The 22,623-nt window shown below is 41.1% G+C and overlaps 1 protein-coding gene across 3 annotated transcripts in view; it reads left to right on the forward strand.

The window, feature by feature from the left end:
- Positions 1-22,623, forward strand: part of nkain2 (sodium/potassium transporting ATPase interacting 2) — a 544,966-nt gene that overhangs the window by 189,179 nt on the left and 333,164 nt on the right. For all 3 annotated transcript variants that reach the window (XM_069886894.1, XM_069886895.1, XM_069886897.1), the window contains exon 2: positions 14,679-14,816. In XM_069886894.1, the coding sequence (XP_069742995.1) occupies positions 14,679-14,816 (138 nt within the window). The remainder of the gene's footprint in view (positions 1-14,678; positions 14,817-22,623) is intronic.

The raw sequence follows: 22,623 nt of genomic DNA on the forward strand, positions 1-22,623 counted from the left end.
GCTTCTAGATAGATACATGAAAATGCAGGGAATAGAAGGATATGTATCACATGCAAGCAGTAGAGTTTTACTTTAGCTTGGGCACCATGTTTGGTGCTTACACTTTGATCACTCGTAAAATAGACACAATTGTAAAACAATGCTTGACCTAGAATTTACAAAGGGGTCACAATAGAATGTCCAAATCCACTAATGGGAACCAAACTCAAAGGCCTTCTTTGATATTTTTAAATGTATCAGTTCTCGTTGAGCCTCCAAATCAGATCTACAACTTTTTGGATCTCCATCCTGCCAGCAACATATCATAGGATATTCCCAAGCTCTGTACTTTGGCCTCCATCTCCACTCACCTCTCCTTTCCATATACTGTCAACACTCATCCCTTCCATCATCCACTTTGGAATCCAATCAGATTCCAAGTCTCTGACATTCTGAATCTCTCAAACCTGACCTTTGCCTCAGACTCACCTTCTTTTCATTTTCATTGTCTGTTGTGGACAAAGTTAAAAAAATTCCACGTATGTTACATTCTCAATGTTGTATTACGCGACAATAATGGAACCTTTACCTTTTTTTAGTTAGTGATCAGATGCTCTTACAATCTTGCCAAATATTTTATTAAATTGGGAGACATTCAGCAAACAATACATTTCTTCATAGTCTATCATCAGCCAGTGACACATTGCAATAATGCACATTAATTCTCCTTCAATGGTCTGGAAATGGGCATTGTATACATAGTATAAAATATTCCTGTGTTTCCACAGATGAGAAATTACAGAGTCTTTTGAAACCCATTCTGGCAGTTGTCCCATTATTAAACTTTGGAAGTTCTGACCTGCTAAAATGTTGCCTCTGTTGTACTCATCCCAATATGTTTGTTGTATTTAAAGATACTCAGAAATATCAAGATAAATTTAAACCATTAATCTTTTCTGGTGTTGCCATTTCCAGGCACCAAGCATAGTTAATGAAATACTGAGGACTTTACCATGTTACTTGTGAAGTCCACATAAGAACACATATGGGTTTAGTACTTGAGGGTGAGTCTATTATTAATAAGTAGATCCCAAACAAGTGCTTAGAATCATATCTCTTCAGTTGCTTTCAATTATTTAGGAAACAGATGGAGGAACATTCATTTGCCTTATGTTTGTTGAAAGCAAGTGAAGACACAGGACTTGGACTATTAATTAGAGAAGGAGTAATATTAGTGACAGATTTAATTTCTAATTCTTTGGAAATTACTTGCATTGTGCTTTATTTGCAATTCAAATCTGTGGAGATTTTATGGTGGTTTTCATTTTAGATACAAAATCATACTGTGTGCAACAATCTATTTCGTCAAATTATGGCAATTTTTGCTAAGCTAATGAATGGATGAACAGACAAAGCAGCTGGTCTCATGCAATTAGTGTCCTCTTGAGCAGCCTGCGAAAATGGCACAAATATAATAGTGTGGCGGCCCACCGCCGCAGCAATCGAGCCGGTGCTCTGGGCAGTGAGCCCAACCAAAGGCCAGCAGCCCACGCACCAGCACTGGCCTCAATAAGCGAATTGGCAGGTGAACGGCAAGGGCAGCTTAAAGGCCAGTGACCCCAAAATGGTGCTGGTCTTGCTGCGCAGCCAACAGACAGGCATAGTGCGGGGGGGAGAAGGGCCTTATTATGCAGGAAAGTACTCGCATGCGGAAAACTTGCTTTTGTTATGCATGATGTGACGTCAGCCAAGGGAGGCCATGCCAGGAATGATGCAAGTATAAAAGTCGGGCCTGAACCCTAATAAAATTCAGAGCTTAACCTGACTACACTGCCTGTGTGTGTGTGTCTTCTTTTGAGTAGCACAGTTGGTGACCCCAACAGTTTAGACAGCATCTAAACCTAGCAATGAGCAAACAGGCAGCAGTCAACTTGATCACTGTCAAGCTACCGACCTTCTGGTTTGACCAGTCTGAGGCACAGTTCCAGATCTGGCAGATCACAGCAGAATTCACCTGGTACTACCACGTGGTGAGCGCTCTGGACCAGGGCACAGCAGGCCAGATGGCCTACTTTATCCAGGAGCCCCCATCGGAAGGTGTATACACAGCCTTCAAGGACTTCCTGATCAAGATCTTTGGACTCTCACAGCATGAGAGAGGGGCACGCTTGATCCACTTGGATGGGCTAGGGGACAGGCCGCCATTAGTCCATATGATCAATATGCTGACCCTCCTGGGCAAACACCAGTCTTGGATCATGTCCAAGGACATTCAACTGCTCCTAGCTGACACGGATTTCAGTGACCCATGGAAAGTCGCAGCACAACAAGCTAATGTTCTGTGGAAACAGAAGAGAGAGTGCTCGGCATCCGTGGGGCTCGTAACTAAACCCCACAACCAGACCCATGAAGAGCCACCGAGAGAACAACAGTATCCCAGAGGAGGTGATCCAGATGACCAGTGATGTTTCTACCACCAGAAATGAGGTGCCGGAGCCTGCTGGTTCAGGTCGCCATGCACGTTTCAGGGAAACACCTGGGCCAGTCGTTACTGATGGCCATGACGGTTGGCCACCAAGACAGCCTCCTGTACGTTTGGGACTGACATTCCAGACAATGCTTCCTTGTAGACACAGGGGCAGAAGTCAGCATCCTGCCCCCATTGGGACAGGACACCAGGAACAGGCAGCCAGGCCCTGCAGTGAGGGCTGCCAACAACAGAATGATTCAGACCTATAGTATCCGCAAGGTCCAACTGCAGTTGGAAGACAGCCTCTTCTCGTGGGTGTTCATGTTGGCTACAGTGGAACATCGTTCCTCGGGGCAGTCATCCTGCATGCCCACAGTCTGCTAGTGGATCTCAAGGGAAGGAGATTAGTCCATTCCAAGATTTTTCAAACCTTCCCCCTCAAAGACGCTAGGCTCCCAGCACTCCATCTGGACTCTGTACGAGATAGGACAACGAGTACGCAAGGTTCCTGGCTGAGTTCCCTGCAGAGGTCACCCCCCCCAATTTACCACTGTAATGCCCTGACATGGAATACAGCACCACATCCTGACCCAGGTCCCTTCATTCCACACAAGGGCAAGACGCCTTCCTCCAGGGAAGCTTCAGCTGGTGAAGGAGGAATTCAGGAAGCTGGAGGAGCTTGGCATTGTGCAGCAGTCAGACAGCCCATGGGCTTCTTCCTACATATGGTAGCCAAAGCAGCTGGGGGCTGGAGACCATGCGACAACTACTGATGGCTCAACAAGGCCACAACACTGGATTGGTACCCCATGCCACACATCCAGAACTTTGCGGCTAATGTGCAAGAGCAAGGATCTTCTCCAAGGTGGACCTCATGCCGGGATATCATCAGATATTGGTACACCATGATGATATCCCCAAGACCACCATCATCACCCCATTTGGCCTCTTTGAATTCCTCTGAATGCAGTTCGGGCTAAAGAACGCCACACAGATCTTCCAGCGACGCAGTGGGCCAAGACCTGGATGACACTTTTGTGTACCTGGACGACATCCTAGTGGTGAGTAGGAACCAACATGAACATACGGTGCACCTCCGCAACCTCTTTACCTGACTGAGCAAGTTCTGCCTGACGATCAACCTAGCTAAATGACAGTTCAGATAAGAGGCTATAGGATAACCAGAGAAGGAGCCACACCACTACCCAGTAGAGTAGAGGCCATTCAGAAGTTCCCCAGACCCAACACAAGGGACTACATGAGTTCATGGGGATGATCAATTTCTATCACAGGTTCTTCCCCTCAGCTGCCCAGATCATGCTGCCCTTGTTCACCCAGATGGCAAGCAAGGTGAAGGACATCACCTGGTACGAGGAGTCAGTGGAAACCTTTATGAAGGCCAAGGAAGCCCTGGACACCACTCTCCTGGCACATCCCAGGTAGATGCTCCAATGTCCCTGATGGTGGATGCCTCAGGAACGGCGATCGGTGGAGTTCTGGAGCAGTAGATCAAAAGAAGTTGCCAGCCGCTGGCTTTCTTCAGCAAACATCTGTTGCTTTCAGAACTGAATAACAGCGCTTTTGACAGAGAGCTACTTAGCCATCTGCCACTTCAGGTATTTCTTAGCAGGCAAGTCCTTCTCAGCTTTCACAAATCACAAGCCCCTTACTTTTTCCTTGGCTAAAATCTCACACCCTTAGCTGGCCCACCAGCAATGATACCTGCCTTACATCTCAGAGTACACCACAGATGTAATGCATGTCTCCGGCAAGGGCAATGTGGTGGCCGATGCACTGTGCAGGCAAAGTATCCACGCACTATCAAGGAGAGTGGACTTTGTGGCACTGGCAGAGGCACAGCAGAAAGATGAGAAGATGCCCCAATACAGGACTGCCATATCGGGACTGCAGTTCCAAGATATCCCAGTTGGTATAGGTAACACCACCCTCCTGGGCAACGTGGCCACTGGTCAGATCAGACCCATCGTCCCGTGGCTTGGAGATGACAGGTTTTAGACTCAGCTATCCATCAGGCCCATAGTCTGGCTGGTGGCCAGCAAATATGTGTGGCATGGATTGCGGAATCAGGTCAGCGGGTAGGCGAAGGAATGCACACAATGCCAAGGTCCAGCAACAGACCAAGTCCTTACTTCAGCACTTTGAGCCCGTGGAACGAAGGTCAATCACATCCACGTGGACATAGTAGGACCCTTGACAGTATCCCAGGGTTTTCGCTATCTGTTCATGATGGTCGACCGCTTCACCAGATTGCCAAAATCAGTCCTGCTGGCAGACATGTCCACAACCTCGTACACCAGGGTCCTCATCTCGTCCTGGGTGAAATGGTTCAGGTTACCATCCCATATCACATCCGACAGAGGGGCCCAGTTCATCTCCAGTCTGTGGTCTGACCTCGCCAGCCTGTGAGGTGCGCAGTTGCACCACACAACAGCTTACCACCCACAGGCCACAGGCACCTCAAAACTGTGCTCATGACCAAACTACAAGTACCCACTGGGCAGACAAGCTGCCATGGATGCTGTTGGGCATCTGCACGGCACCCAAAGAGGACCTCAATGCCTCATTGGCCGAATTCTACAGAGCTTCACTGGTGATCTTGGGAGAAATCATACCATCCCCAGGCAGACAGCAGGATGACTCATCAGTGTTCCTCAACAGGCCAAGGGAAAGAGTCGGCATCCTGGACCCGATTCCACCTTGCAGGCACAGACACAAGAGGACCAACATACCCAAAGAGTATGTTTTCATTTGCAGGGGTCCACATCATCCACCGCTTAAGAGGTCATACGAGGGTCTGTTCTGCATCACCTGCAACAATGGGGACATGTTCAAGCTGGAGGTTGGAGGCAAGATGGAGGTCATGCAGGGAACTACCCGCACGCAGGAAACCCGCTTTTGTTATGTATGTTGTGACATCAGCCAAGGGGGCCCCAGCGGGAATAGTGCAAATATAAAAGTTGGGCCTGAGCCCTAATAAAACTCAGAGCTTAAACTGACTACACTATGTGTGTGTCTTCTTTTGAGTGATGTGCGGCTACAATAATAAAATAAAATATAATATATAATATTTGTTAATTATTTTATAAAAATTTAAATTTGTTCTTTGTTCCATGCACATACATAAATATGAAAACCTTGAGAAAGTGTTGCATCTGCTTCAAAGAAATACTTCTTTACTCACTGATATAAGGGAAATCCTGAAATGGGACAAAAGATTTACTGTCAGAAACTTGGTTTCCAAATTACAGTTACTTCAGTAGCTTTGATACTAGATATATTACAGTATATTAAATTATTGATATTATTGTTTTGTTGAAATATGCAAGAAAATACAAATATTGTAATATGACCGAGCTGAACTTTGAAAATTTAACAAGTTTTTAGTAATGTTTTTAACAGCAATATTCAATACAGTATCCAAACATAAAATATACTAAGTTAAAATGCATTTTCCTGTCAATTAAATGACTCGCCTTGGTTCATCAAGTGTCAGGCTCATAGGCAGTGAGTTGCAGATGATAATTACTCCGTGGATGATTTTTCTGAAATAGGTTTTACTTACACACCCACCATCACAGCATTTTCACTTCTCCTTTGTATTTTTTGCCCAAACTTACAGGTTGATGCTTGTCTGTCTGCTTATTGGGATGTCTTGCATCTAATTAACCTAACTAAACAAATTATTATCTAATACACCTCTATCAAGTCTCCCTTCAACCTTGTCCAGTAGAAGCCTCTAGTCCTTTATTCTTGGGACTATTCAAGTAAATCTTCTCTTCATCCTGTTCAACACATTCATATCCACTCTAAATAATTGGATGCAGTTTCAAGTTGCAGTCTAACTACAGGTTCATCTGGTAGCTGTGGTTGAACCAAATTTTTAATGAACATTATCTGCAGTCCAAAGGGCAGTGCAGGGCATTTACTAGAAACATTAGAAATTTGCCCTGGACACCTTCCAGGATGCACTGCATCAGGTTTTTTTCTGCAGAAACTGAAAAGGAGAATCTTTCTTCTACTTACTTTTGGAAATTCCAAGCAAGAGCATCACCAAAACCTTAAACACAACAGACACAAGCGAGTGAGCTAATGTAATTGTCCCAAGTTTGTGAAAATGAAAAGATAGAGAAAAGCAAATAATTTTGAATTTTATTTTTACTTTAACTCTCATCACAGATGCAATTGTCCACTGCCACTCTGCAAAGGCTCCAGGCAATGTCCTTTATTCCAGTCAGAGCAAATGAATGAGCAATCTAATAATAACCCTCACTTGTACAATTTTAGAAATGTTTTTGCAAATTGTTTGATGATTGCCTTTGAACTTTTTCATATTCCTCATCTTAAGAGAAAATGAAACTGATTGATATTTGTCCATTGCTTATTATTTGGAAAAAAGATGAAAGTTATGAATATCACGTCATCTTCAGGTCATTAAGGGATCAAAGCTCAATGGCCTGGAATGATCTTTATGTTTACAACCTGACAGTGCATTGGATGGAAGCTAATAGTAGGCAGACTCAGTTAATTACAAGTTGAATATTATCAAGATTCATTGAAGAATTGTACAGATTTAGCTAATTGGCCTGGAAATGTTAAAGTGTGGTATAGGCTGGAAAGGAGCCAAAAAGACCATCTATCTTCATGGTACTTGTTAAAAGATTGGAGGCTCTAGTACAAACCAGAGAAAGGACTTCATGGGTGAAATAGGGCCTACAGACCATATGTTGTGCACTAGGTCACAGATCAATGTTTCTGAGCAAGTACTTGGAATATTACATCAATGGGCAGTATTCCATAAATTCAAAAGCCGAGAACATCCTTTTTCAGTGAAAATTGCTATGTTAATCCATAGCAGAATGTAATGGTGAGCAATTTCAAGTCAAACTGCCCCACTCCAGAAATTTGAATGAGCCATGCAAGCAGAAAATCACACTTGTCTTAATAAAGTTTGTCTCCTATCAGATATGCTCATAGTGGGATTGTTCATCAGGCCTGGAATATTAGTCCATGTTATTCTTATAATTGATGGACACTATCAAAGCAAGTTTTATTATCTTAACTATATCTGTGACAGTGCCATTTCCTGACATATATATGAGGCCCTGAAGAGGAAGTTAGGAAGGAAGCTTAAAAGCTGGACCATTGAGGGTAGGAATAGGAATTTGTGACAGATGAATGTGAGGCTAAAGAATTTGTGTTGGGGCCAGGGATTCAGAATTATGAATTATTGAGATATCTTCTGGGGAGGATATGACCTGTACAAAAAGGACAGGCTGCACCTGAGCTAGAGAATATCTTGGTGAGCAAGTTTGCTAGAGCTCTTGGGGAGGGTTTAAACTAGTTTGGCAGGCAGATGGGAATCAGAATGTGAGTGCAGAAATAAATCAAAAGAGGGAAATGCTGATGCAGTGTGTTAGGAAGGACAGGCAGGGGAGAAAGCATAAATGTAGTCAGCTGGAGGGTTTGAAATGTGTCTATTTCAATGCAAGTTATATGAGGAATAAAAGAGATGAACTTAGAGCATAGATTAGTTCAAGGAATTCAGATGTGGCCAATACAGAGACATGGCTGGAACAAGGACAGGTTTGCCTGATGCAGTTATGGGGTTTTAAATGTTTTAGATGTAAAAGAAGGGGTGGGGGGGGTGTCACATTATAGATCTGGATAATATCACTGCTGGAGAAAGAAAGGACAATATAGAGGGAGTTAATGTGGGTGGAAGTCAAAAATAGGAAGGGAGCAATCCTATTTGGGAGTAGTGTATAGGCTTCCAGAGCTCTTAGGACACTGAGGAACAGATAAGTAGACAGATTTTGGAATGGTACAGAAATAACAGGGTTGATGTTATGGGAAATTTCAGCTTCCCTAATATTGACTGGCACCTCCGTACTGCTAGAGGGTTAGATGGGGAAGAATTTGTTAGCTGAGTCCAAGAAGGATACCTGACACAGTATATGGACCAGGTGACTAGGAGAGAGGCTGTATGCATCAGGAACTGGTTAATGAACATGGTCAGGTGACAGACCTCTCAGTGGGGGAGCATTTGGGTGATAGTGACCACAACTCCCTAAGCTTTAGCATAGCTATGGACAAGGATAAAAGCAGATAAAATGCAGAATGGCTAATTATAATGGGATGAGGAAGAAACAAGAGAAAATAAAATAGGAACAGATATTCTTAGGAGAAAGCACAGGAGGAATGTGGAGAATGTTTAGGAATGACTTGCACAGGAGTCTGGATATGTGTGTCCCACTGAGATGGAAAAGATGGTAAGAAATGGGAACCCGTGGTTGACAATACAAGTGAGGCAATTAATTAAGAAGAAGATGGAAGCAAAAAAAAAACAGTAAGGGCTCATGACAATTATACGGTAGCCAGGAAAGTACCTAAGAAAGGACTTAAGAGAGCCAGAAAGCGGCAGGAGATGATAGGATTAAGGAAACCTCAAAGGTGTTCTATGCATAGGTAAAAAGGATGATGAGAGTGAAGGTAGGGCAACTTAAAGATAAAGGAAGCAATATGTGCCTGGAGGTGGCAAGTGTGGGCAAGGGGAATCCTAAATTAATACTTTGCTTCAATATTCACTGTACAAAAGGACCTTGGTCAAGGTGAGGTCAGAATAGAACAAGCTTATGTGTTGGACCATGTTGAGATGAAGAAAGAGGAAGTGCTGGACCTTCTTAAAAACATTATGATAAGTTCCCAGGCCTGGGTGAGATATACCCTAGGTTGCTATAGGAAGGGAGGGAAGATATAAATGGGACATTTGCCATGGTTTTTGGCCACAGGGGAAGTGCCATAGGATTGGAGAATAGCAAATGTGGTCTCCTTGTTTTTAAAAAAGGCATTCCTGGGAATTATAGACCAGTGAGTCTTACACCAGTGGTGGACAAATTATTGGAGAGGATTGTTTAGGACAGGATTTATGAGCATTTAGAAAAGTACAGCCTTCTCAGGGATAGTCAGCATGGCTTTGTGAGGGGAAGGTCATGTCTCATGAGCCTAAATGAATTTTTTCAGGAAGCAACAAAACAAATTGATGAAGGTAGGGCAGTAGATGTGGTGTATATGGCATTTGACAAGGTCCCCCCAGGAGACTCAACTCAGAAAGTTTTGAGGCATGGAATCTTGGCTATGTGGATTCAGAACTGCCTTACCTGTAGAAATCATAGTGTAGTAGTGGACAGAAAGTATTCTGTCTGTAGGTCAGTGGCTAATGAAGCTCCTCAGAGACTCACCTGCTCTTTGTGATTTTTATAAATTACCTGGATGAAGTAAAAGGATGAGTCTGTAAATTTGCAGATTATATGAATGTTGGAAGTGTTGTGGATAATGTTGAAGGTTACAACAGGATAGAGTCTGGATGCAGCTTTGGGTGGAAAAGCGGCAGATGGACATCAATCTGGATAAGTATGAGCTGTTGCATTTTGGAAAATCAAACTTGAAGACAGAGTACTATTTAATGGTCAGATACTTAACAATGTGGGTGAGCAGAGGGACTTTGGGGTTCCAAATGCATAGATCCCTCAAGATTGCCTTGCAGGTTGATAGGATAATTACAAGGCCTATAGAATGCTGGATGTCATTAGTCAGGGGTGGAGTGGGGGAGGAATTGACTTCAGTGGTCATGAAATAATGTTGCAGCTCTATAAATCTCTGGTGAGACTACACTTAGAATATTGAGTTTGTTTTGGTCACCATATTGAATGAAAGATGTGGAAGCTATGGAGGGAGCGATGTTACTTGGATTGAAAAATATGTTTTATGAGCAAGATTAGCAGAGCTATGGCTTTTATCTATGTAGTGAAGAAGAATGAGAGGAGATTTAATAGAGATCTACATGACTATGAGAGGTTTAGATACAGTAGGCAGCCAGCATATTTTTCCTAGTGCAGGAGTAGTGAACACCAGAGGGCATCTGTATAAAGTAAAGGGAGGTAAGTTTGGGGTAGACAACAGTGATGTTTCTTTTACACACAGAAAATTGTAGGTGGCTGGAATGCCTTGCCAGGGATGGTGGAGGCTGATACAATAGAGGCATTTAAGAGACTCTTAGACAGGGACAGGGGTGAAAGAAAAATAGAGGGTTATGAAGTAGGGAAGGTTAATCTTTTTTGGTATGTATATATAGGTCAGCACCACATCATGGACTGAAGGGCCTGTACTGTGCTGTAATGTTCTATGTTCTGAATAGAACCAAGCCTGCCAGTTTAGACCTGCACAACTCTCCCCCATCCTCTTGTTGAATTCACCCTTGGGTCTCACAACATGATCCTTTTAATCTCTCAGGCCACAATATAACAATGAACATCCATAAGATAGCTGAGAAATTCAGTAGCACCCTACACTGTGGGCCAGTACAGAATTTTTAAGGGTTTGCCCACAATTAAAATGTTTGAGGGTGCATTGCATAAGTGATTAATGTGTAACACTGGCCTGCACTGTGATGCCTTGATCTTCATGTATCTTTTGCTCTTCTCCCAAGCACTTGCCAAGTTCTGGTTCTTTGCAATCTGAAAGAAGAAAAGCACAAAGAAAGAGTTGTGGTGTGGAGTGTAAGTGAGGAGTTGGGAGGAAATGGATAGTACATATTTATACTATCTCCAGTTTGTGAATCAAAAAAGATTGTGGGATAAGACAAGAATTTGGTTTGGGGATATGATCCCAGCCTTCTGCTGGGTGCACACTCTAATAAAGACTTCGGACAGGGTCATTAGCACGTTTTCCACAGTAGCCTGGTGTTGTAGCTACATTTGTTCCTTATTCTTGTCCTGTTACTGATCCTAGTTTTATGCCACCAGTTCTGCAAGAGAGAAGTATGTCAATAAGTACCTTACAATGTTGTCTTGGTGATCTATCTTTAATGACTGAATATTTGACAGGGCAGCAAGTTGAATTTTAGAAATCAGAAAATTTTGTAACAATTGCATGGGATGTTGTTGAGGCCATACCTGGAGGTATTTTTGATCCACTTAACTAAAAGAATCACAGTAGCATTGGAGACTGGCCAAAGGAGATTTATCAAGCTAATTCCTGGGATGAGAGCAGTGTCCCATCAAGGGAGGCTATGAGGTTATATGGCCTGTGTCCATATAACCAAGTCATGGCTGATACATGTCACAACATATTGTTGCCAATTCCATATATCCTTACCACTACTGATTACCAAAAATTATCGATCTCGGAATAAAATTAGCAGTCGACCTGGTATCAGTTGCTGTTATTAAGGGACAATGCAAAGTATCTATCATTCTGTGCTTGACTCCTGAAAGGCCTGAACTCAGATTTTGACTGTACTGCTCCTTATCGCAAAAACTAGTAAAAATAGTTTATCTACCTTTCAATTTCTTTCACCAACTTTTATCTTAACCCTGGAAGTCCCAGGAATGATAACCTTGATTGTAATTTAATCCTTGGTATCCAGGAAAAAATCTGCAGAAACTGCAGGGTCCAGAATATTCTAAGAATCCTTAGCCACAGCTGAGATGCCAAAGGACTGGAGAGTACCCAATGTTCTGTTGCTTAAGAATTATTCTCAGAATAATCTGGGAAATTATGAGCCTGTGAACCTGACATCAGTGGAGGGGGGGAGTTACTGGAAGGTATATTAAGAGATGAGATATGTAAGCATTTGGACAGACAGGAACTGAATGGGGATAGTCAACATCACTTTGTATGAGGAAGGTCATATCTTGAGAGAGGTTGTAGATGATTGCCTCTCTGACTGGAGACCTGTGAATAGTGGTGTGCCTCAGGAATCAATGCCAGGTCCATAGTTGTTTTTTTATCTACATCAATGATCTGGACAATAATGGATCAACAAATTTACAGATGATACAGATTGGAGGTGTAGTGGATAGTGAGGATAGTTTTTGAAGCTTGCAGTGGGATCTGGACCAGCTGGAAAAATGGGCTGCAAAATGGCAGATGGAATTTAATGTGGGTAAGTAAGGAGTTGCAGTTTGAGAGACAAACCAGGGTAGGACCTGCACAGTAAAAGTAGGGCACTGCAAAGTATGATAAAACAGAGTGATCTAGAAATACAGATACATAATTCCTTTAAAATGGCATTATATGTAAATAGAATAGTTTAAAAAAAAAGAGTTGTTAGCACATTGGCCTTCATAAAGCAAAGTATTGAGAATAGGAGTAGGATATTTTGTTGAAGTTGCACACATTAATGAGACCAAATTTGGAGTATTGCGTGCAGTTTTGGTCACCTACTGTGCCTCAAAGAAGGACATGTATAAGATTGAAAGAGTACAGAGGATATTTATAAAGATGTTTCCAGCACTTGGGGAGCTGAACTAATGGGAAAATTGAGTGGGTTATGACTTTATTCCCTGGAGCATCAGAGAATGAGGGGAGATTTGATAGAGATGAACAAAATTATGAGGGTAATAACAAATAGACTGTTTCCACTGAAGTTGAATAAGACAAGAATGGGGGGACATGGGTGAGGGGTAAAACATAAAATGTTTAAAGGGAACTTTGGGGTGAACCTCACTCAGAGGGTGGTGAGAGTGTTGAACAAATTGCAGCGGAAGTGGTGGATGTGGATTCATTTTCAACACTTAAGAGAAAATTGGATGGGTACAATAATGGGAGGAGTATGGAGGGCTGTGGTCTATGTTCAGGTAAATGGACGGTGGAAAATAGTTAGGCATGAACAAGATAGCCTGCAAGGCCTGCTTCTGTGGTGTACTGTTCTATAGTTCTACAAGTCAAAGACGCACACACTCCATAGCCATTAAATCATTCCTAAAGTATGGGTATTAGAACTGCTCACAGTACTCAAGAGTTGGGCATTATCTAATCAGGGCATTATTTAACTATAACAAAAACTGCACCTCTTTTTATATTTTACTGTCCAGGAATAAAGTTAAATGGAACATAATGTGATAAATTTTCAAAATAGTGGTTAGATTGCACAGAATATTGTGAGCAGTTCTGGTCACCACATTGAAAGAAGGGTGTGGTTGCATTGGAGACAGTGCAGAGGAGGTTCACCAATATGTTTTCTGGATTGGAGGACTTTAGTTATTGAGAGAGATTGGATAGGGTGGGCTTGTTTTCCCTGGAACAGAAGAGGCTAATGGTTATAAAAGGAATATAAATTACAAGTGACATTGGTGGAAGATACAATCAGAATCTTTTGGCATGCTAGAGAAACTTAAAAAGAGAACCAAGATTTGAGGGGTAAGTTATTTCATGGACAGAACAGTTGATATCTGGAATTCACTGACAGAGTAGGTGATGGTGTTAGATATAATCATTATTATTAAGAGGCATTTATTCAAGGTTATTATATTGTCATGTAATATAACAGAGAATGTAATATTACTCAAAATTTCCTTTAGTCTGAAGATGAAGAGTTGCCATTAGTATTTCCCATTACCTCTTACAGTAAGAGAAATATAAGCAAAAGAGAGTCCCTTCGGAGTCACTGAGTTTCCATAGATTTGCCTCCAGTGCTCCCGCGGCCTCTGCAGCTACAGAGACCCCTGCTCTATCTTTTGGCAACCTGCGCTCCAAATCCAACCTCCAATATGATCAGGAAGCTTTCATCACCCAAGGCCCTTGGTGAGCTCTTCTTTCTCTCAGCACCCTCTTGAATCCTGATTCCAATACCTAGTTCCCATGAGCCAGTCGTCAGCATCCTGCAGCCTATGTGGGCACTTCAGTCACTGTGCCCCTTCTTGGTCCGCTGTCATGTTCACCATCCTGTTTGGTTGTATCTCCAGGCTTCTTCTCAATGGGGAATTGGGGTGTGTGTGTGGGGGTGGGGGGGCGGGGGGTGTTTCTTCATGTTTCTGGTGCCCTGCACCATTCTGCTGCTCTCCTCAAGTCTGCAACCTCTCAAAGATGCTGCCAGCACAGGCGTCGCCATCTTGGACATAGACCCTGTGGCTGCAGGATTTTAAATAAAAACACCATCAGCTCCTTTAGCAGGCTGTTTAAAGCCTGTATGGAGCCATCAGCATTAGGACTGGGCAGTTGGACACAGCAACTCTGCCAGCTGCTGTTATAGTCAACTCTGTCATTTTTTTTTTAAGACAGGTGAATAAAGTGTAGAAATATTCAGAAACAATGTAGGCAAATGAGATTATAGTGGCCTGAATAGGTAAATGGACCTTTTTGTACTGTACATCTCTTATGATATTCTGTAACTATTACGTCATGTTTCTTTTCTATGTTTTTTAAACAGGTGTTTGTGTTGGAGAGACAGATCTTTGATTTCCTTGGCTATCAATGGGCACCCATCCTGGCTAATTTTTTGCACATTATCACAATCATTTTTGGCCTATTTGGGACAATCCAGTTCAGACAGCGATATGTAATCAGGGTGAGTAGAGCATTTAAAGTTTTAAAGACTGTGAACTTGTCAAGAAATATAAAGGGAAATGTGTTTTATACAGATTTTTCATGCTACTTAATGAATGACTGAATCTTTAAACAAAAGCAGAGCATCACAAGTCGCTTGGTCATATTTGACATTTGAGCTAATCTTTTGAATTATTTTAAAGGTTTAATTTTCCATTATTTTAGTTTGAAAAGTACAGTAATTTAAATGTTAGTTACTTTCATAGATTAATTATCTTCATTTTTAAAGATTTGAATTACTGTATTATACCAGTCCATGAGATTACAAGTAAATGACAAATTGTTAATATAGAAACGTGTAATTTATAGTATCTGTCTAAACTTGCTAGAACTTGATACCTTGATTCAGTTAAGGAGAGGAGGGGGAAGGAGAGGTTGGAAGATGTGAATAGAAGTCCAACATCTGGAAATAATAGCAAGGTAGCACTTCATTAATGCAAGTGAATCATATTCAGTTAAGTGATTTGAAATAATTTCTCAGTAAATTAAATCAATTAATTCAAAGTCTAATAGATTAATTAGTCTGTAATGACATGGCTAAACTATATTTTTAATGTGATGTTCTTTTGACAGGAGAGGTAGAGTGAGGCAAGGATACCATTCATCCTATCATGCTATGCCTCAAAAAATCCATATTAGTTTATTTATCATTTCACATTTTTAAACATACATGTAGAATGAAACAATTTTAAGGAAATTTATTCAATATTTTTTGACATGTGGTGGGCTGGGGTAATCCATGTTCAATTTTGCTATTCTAATTTTGTGACAAATTGTACAACTAATTTTATTTTAACTAATTTTGCTTATTTCAGAATCAGAATTTCTTGTCATGAACAAGTCACAAAATTTGATGTTTCTAATTTACGTGTAAATAAAGATAGACACATACCAAAATAAGTTTATAAAAAATGAAGTATTTTTTTAAAAATTCATTAAAATTAGATCTGCTTTCATGATCTGAGGCCAACAAAATCTAGTAATGCATGGAGTTTGATTTACGTATTTTTGGTTTGACTTCACTGCAAAATGTTGACATTTTGTAAAGAATAAGTGAATAAAAAAGAATCAAACATTTCCATTCCCATGTGATTCTGTCCCTACTGCTAATCTTTCAACAATGGACCAAGACAACACAACTAAACAGAGGTACTGGGATCCACACCCATATCACCTCTTTCCACCTATTGGATTGTCACATCAAAGAGTAACTCTGAATGGTCAAGCCAATGTCTGTTATAGTTAAGTCAGGAATACACAAAAACAGGCGCTGAAATGTACAAGTCCCAGAATTGTTTGGAACCCTTAGCCCCTCCTGGCGAATAAACACAGGTGATCAAGAAAGTAGTCACCCAATCTGCATTTTGTTTCTCCAATGTAGAGGAGACTATATAGTGAATACTGAATGCAATCCAAATATACCACTTCACATGGAAGGATGTTTTTTTGTCTCTGGAAAGGGAAAAGATAAAGCAAGAGATTAACTATTTGGTTTGAGTCAGATCTCCATAAAAAGGAACTGTTCTCTTGCTCAGAGTTGCATAAGCACAGATCGATTTTAATTTTATGTCAGACCTGACTTCTAATTAAAACTGGACAGACTCCCACTGGACATATATAATACTTAATTCCTGGATGATGGCAACATGATTTTTGTTCACAGATTTCTAATTTTTTGCATTCTATATTCTTCACTTTCACTTTTTTTTTAATTTTGGTCTCGCGATAACATAAAGCAGTGATTAAAAAGACACAGGTTTCTCTTGTTCACCTGTGAATTGTATGCATTGCCAATTCGGCCAACTCCAATAACCATTGAAATATGCCGAAAAGTTGCACTTTGATTCACAATGGTTTGAGTGATGAAGACACAACTGAATAGGAAATATTTGGACCCAGAGATGAAAGAGGAGCAGTAATATATGTCTAAGTCTGAAAGTCTGGATGAATAGTTCACCAGAATGCTTCCAGGATGGCAGGTTCATTGAGGAAAGGTTAAGCAAACTATGCATGTATTCAGGAGAAGGTGAGGTGGCATCATTGATACCAAAATTTATTGTCATGCAACTTGTGTTTTTGCAGCTACATCACAGGGAAAACATTTGAATAAACCAAAGGTTCCCAACCTTTTTCTTCCCACCCACATCCCACTGTATTTCCTGTCCCATCGGTGCTCTGTGATTAGTAAGGGATTGCTTAAGGTGGTATACAGGTGGAAAAAAAAAGGTTTGAAAACCACTGTTTTAATCGTCCCTAATTGACTCGTTATGTGCATGTTTTCCTAACTCCAAAGGAAATGGACCAATGGCAATTGTTCTCAGCAAAATATTTCAGTAACAATTGGGTCTAGAACAGTGATTCTCAACCTTCCCTTCCCACTCACATCCCACCTTAAGCAATCCCTGACTAATCACAGAGCACCGATGGCATAAGGATTACTTAAGGTGGTATGTGAGTGGAAAGAGAAAGGATAAGGACACTGGTGTAAACCATCTTAAAAAATAAATAAAAATAGTGCAAGAGATAGAAAAAGACAAGTAAGGCAGTGTCTATAATTTATTGATTATTCAGGAATTTGATGGCAGTGGGGAAGAAGCTGCCCTTATGCTGCTGAGTGGTTGTCTTCAGGCTCATCTACCTTTTCCCCAATGGTAGCAGAGTGAAGATGCATGGCCTGAGTGGTGGGGGTCTTTGAAGATAGAGGCTGCTTTCTTAAGATACTACCTCTTGTAGATGTCCTTGATGTAGTGAAGACTGGTGCCCATGATGTTGCATATTATGTTAACAACCCTCTGGAGTTTTTTCTTGTCCTGAGTGTTGGAACTTTCATGCCAGTGATGCAACCACCAGAATGCTTTCCACAGTACACCTGTAGATGTTTCCCGGAGTCTTTGGTGACATGCCAAATCTCCTTGAACTCCTTACAAATTAAAGACAATGATGAATCTTCTTCGACAGAGGATCCAAGACATATCCTCAAAGATATTGACAGCCTGGAATTTGACCTTCCACTGCTGACCCCTCGATGAGGGCTATAAAATTTCTAAAGGATTAGATACTATTGGTGTATTTGATATTTTCCCCTGCTTGCAATATCTAGAATGAGGGGTTAGTTATTCAGGGCAGAATTAAAAAGCAATGCCTGCACTCAGAAATCAGGGAAACTATTAAGTTCACCACCAAGAAAGGCAATGGAAGCTCAGTTGAAGAGAATATTAAGACAGAGATTGATTTTTTTTATGTATTATGGAAATTGTTGATATGGAATTGGAGTAGGAAAGTGGAGTGAAAAATCAGTTATGATCTTATTGAATGGTGGAACATTCATGAAGTGTTTATTCGGCTACTGTTGCTTCTATTTTCTATGCTCTTGTGTAATTGTGCTCTCATAGATTAATTTTTATAATGCAAGCCATTTAAATACTAATGTTACATACAAGTTGAATGAAATATTTGAATCTAAAAGGGTTGTGTTGATTCAGGTTCAATTTGTTTGAATGAACTGTACTCTTTCCAATCTTGTGGAAGTCATGTCTATGGTGAGCATTGAATCTTCAGTTACACTCTTATCAATAAGAATCCTTTTGCACAACACTCTTGTCCAGGATGGGGTTAGTGTGAGAAGTTTGGTGGTTACAGAACTCTTCCTGTAGCTAAAAGGCAGGTAATCGATGCAGATTTAATACAGAGATCAACTGGATCAGCGTGGATCAGGGCTGACAGAAAACCAGTGTTCTACATGAACTGATGTTCCCCACTGTCAATTCTGCACAACTCCAGTGTTTCTGCCAGACCAGATAGTGTAGGTTGTACTAAAATTAGTGCTTCACAATTTACAAATGAGATTCAGAAGCACCTTGTTAAAAGGTTCCCAACTTTATAATCTATACCTCATTACATACACTATTGATTCTAAAATTTTGATAAATTCAAGCAATTAATTGTATTTGTTGTCGGTGTTTTTTTCTTTTTTCTGTGTATCTATGTTTCTTTTTTGACAAATGGCAGCAGCAATAAAGTAACTTAGAAAATTATTCATTTTAAAGGATGATTCCACTGATATTCTTAGCAGGTGATCTATTGACTACTTACAGTATTTTCCATTTTTATTAGAAGAGTTTTAAGTTGAACTAGGGATGACATTGGACAGACTCACAGCAGACTAAAGGTGCTGCATGTCCTCTTACACATAAATATTCCATCCAATTAACAGCCTGTGATTTAAAATAAAGAAACCAAAGATAATAGTGAGTTAATTTTTACATTGCAGCTCACTGGCTGAAGGAAACTAAATTATTTGCTAAATGCTTTGTTGATCTAAACAAACTTAATTTCCGTATATGTTTCTATGAACCCTCCACAGTTATTCTGTGTTATAACAATAACAGCAGGGGGAAGTGGAATAAAGTAATTGTAGGTTCTATATACCATTTATTTGAACTGATGACAGCAGTCCCTGAGCTGTCATACATTTCCACCTCTGCTGGATTATTTTTCTTCAGTGTGATTTCAGAAAGCTCAGCCTTGCAGGTTAATTCCCCATGGACATCCTATATCATTTATGGCTGGTACTTATGCTGATCTGCTTAATTATATAACTACATTGTTAGTGATGTTTTAAACATGCGTTATAGTAGAATATTAAATACATTTTTGATTCCATGATTGAAACTTAAATATAGATTTTAAAATAGTACTCCCTCCAACTATTTAGTTTAAAGTCTTCATTTTACACAGTTGTGGTACTACAGCCCTTTTAGTGTTTAGATACACACATGGTTTATTGATAAAATTCAGGGATAGTTGGTAAATTAATATAAGATTTGCTTATTTTAAGACATATCTTATAGACAACATTATTACAATTTGTAATTTTAAGAGATAAGACCATCAGTAGTAATTTTTATTGGCTTCTAAAATGGGAAGAGAGGCTTATGATCAAATGACGTGGTGAGGTTGGGGGATAGAGTGAGATAGGTTCATTGAGGTCATGATTTGGAAGGTGAAGGATGGTTATAGGCAATGGTGTTGCAGGTCCAAAAGAATGATCAATATTTTACTGAGAGGACACTTGGATTCAAAGTACTGGAATTCCACACGCTAAGAACAGCTTGGATAGATCCCCTTTCATATTTCTAAAGCAGATCTCACAGTGGCAGGGAATTCTGCTTGTGGTTGAGTTGACCACATCGTCCACAGGTTATTATGTTCCACTGAGTATCCCAGAAGTTGCATCAAAACACTTACTATATATTGTGCAGATCACTGCACGTCTTTCTTGCAGACAGATGGGGTTAGTTTACATTGACATCATGGTTAAACAGGTATCATGGGCTAATCTTCTCTGCCATATGTCCAAAGTCATCCATGTATTCCTCCTTCCCCAGTCGGTTTGGTAGAAACAATGGGACAGATGGCAATGCTCTGCTGCCTCTTAGATCCAGATATCTGAATTCAATCACAATCTTGGGCACTGTCTGCATGGTTTGCATTTTCTCATTGTGATGATGTGGATTTCACCCAAGTATTTGGTTTCCTCCATATTTTAAAGATGTGTTGATTGCCTCCTGATGGAAGTGGGTGGCTGGATGATCAGGGGAGAGCTGAAGGGATTTGTGAGAATGAATTAACTGCAAGGAGGAAGTGAGGGGATGGGATTTTAGGGAATGTTCCGAGATCTGGCACATCTGTGTGATAAATGACAAGACACAAGAGAAACTTGTCCGTGAACTACTCTTTGCAGATGATGCCGCTTTAGTTGCCCATTCAGAGCCAGCTCTTCAGCGCTTGACGTCCTGTTTTGCGGAAACTGCCAAAATGCTTGGCCTGGAAGTCAGCCTGAAGAAAACTGAGGTCCTCCATCAGCCAGCTCCCCACCATGACTACCAGCACCCCCACATCTCCATCGGGCACACAAAACTCAAAACGGTCAACCAGTTTACCTATCTCGGCTGCACCATTTCATCAGATGCAAGGATCGACAACGAGATAGACAACAGACTCGCCAAGGCAAATAGCGCCTTTGGAAGACTACACAAAAGAGTCTGGAAAAACAACCAACTGAAAAACCTCACAAAGATAAGCGTATACAGAGCCGTTGTCATACCCACACTCCTGTTCAGCTCCGAATCATGGGTCCTCTACCGGCATCACCTACGGCTCCTAGAACGCTTCCACCAGCGTTGTCTCTGCTCCATCCTCAACATTCATTGGAGCGCTTTCATCACTATCGTTGAAGTACTCGAGATGGCAGAGGTCGACAGCATCGAGTCCACGCTGCTGAAGATCAGCTGCGCTGGGTGGGTCACGTCTCCAGAATGGAGGACCATCGCCTTCCCAAGATCGTGTTATATGGCGAGCTCTCCACTGGCCACCGTGACAGAGGTGCACCAAAGAAGAGGTACAAGGACTGCCTAAAGAAATCTCTTGGTGCCTGCCACATTGACCACCGCCAGTGGGCTGATATCGCCTCAAACCGTGCATCTTGTTACCTCACAGTTCGGCGGGCAGCAACCTCCTTTGAAGAAGACCGCAGAGCCCACCTCACTGACAAAAGGCAAAGGAGAAAAAACCCAACACCCAACCCCAACCAACCAATTTTCCCCTGCAACCGCTGCAACCATGTCTGCCTGTCCCGCATCGGACTTGTCAGCCACAAACGAGCCTGCAGCTGACGTGGACATTTACCCCCTCCATAAATCTTCGTCCGCGAAGCCAAGCCAAAGAGAAGACAGTATAAATAAGAAATCAGAAATAATTTGTGAATTTTGGTTATAATGATTTATGTCTAAATGCAGTTAGTTTTTCCCTATACAATTGTCATGTCATACAAGCAAATGTAATGCAATAGAATTGGATAGTACAGATCTATCACCAATGTACATAGTGTATATAGCTACTGTATCTAGACTGTGCTTACAGCGATTGGCTGAGAGCTAAGCCACGCCTATTGTCTGGGCCTTAAAGGGTTGTGTCCCTAGCCAGGTCGGATCATTCCGGACTGGTCGGCCACCTGTGAAGAGCTCCTGTCTTTTGCTAATATAGCCTTGGTTTGGATCAACAAGTCTTTGGTTCTTTCGACGAGCTCTACAAGAATATCTCAGTAAAGCTATTTATTGACACCAATAATGAAAACAAGAGGGTCAGAATTACTCAGTAAGTCAGGCACCAGTTGTGAAGAGAAAAACAAATAACATTTCAAGTTAATGACCCCTCATCTGTTTATCTCTCCGCAATTGCTGCTTGGCCTATAGTGTTTCCAGCCCTTTTGGAGCATCTTTCCAATATCTCTTACATCCTCGTGTCAGTGAATAAATGGCAGAATGTGCAAAACAAGATTGATTTGATGCAAGAAGTCTATATTGCAGCACACTGCTTAACAAGTGGTCTATTTATGCAACAAGCAGGGATATAAATAGCAGGCTTTAAAACACAGAGCATGTGGATGTAAACTACAGTAATATCCTAATAACAGCAGAGTGATTCTGCATCAAAATATAGTTAATGGAAGATTAGTTACATAATGTAAATTCTGTGTGTAAAATCAATCTCTGGAGTTTAAGCCTCATGGATTTTAGATGTAATTTGCAGAGATTTATCTACATTAGCCATGAAGTCAGATATCACTATATTAGGTGTGAAATTATTTGGTTACAGATACTTTAAGAGGAAGGCATGCAGATGTTTATTCATTAATCCTACACCTGTTCACCCAGGAAATATTATCCCATAAATAACAGGTTGGGAAGATATCAAATGTTAAAGTGGAT

The sequence above is a fragment of the Narcine bancroftii genome, chromosome 6 (genome assembly GCF_036971445.1).
Source record: "Narcine bancroftii isolate sNarBan1 chromosome 6, sNarBan1.hap1, whole genome shotgun sequence".
Taxonomy (NCBI): Eukaryota; Metazoa; Chordata; class Chondrichthyes; order Torpediniformes; family Narcinidae; genus Narcine; species Narcine bancroftii.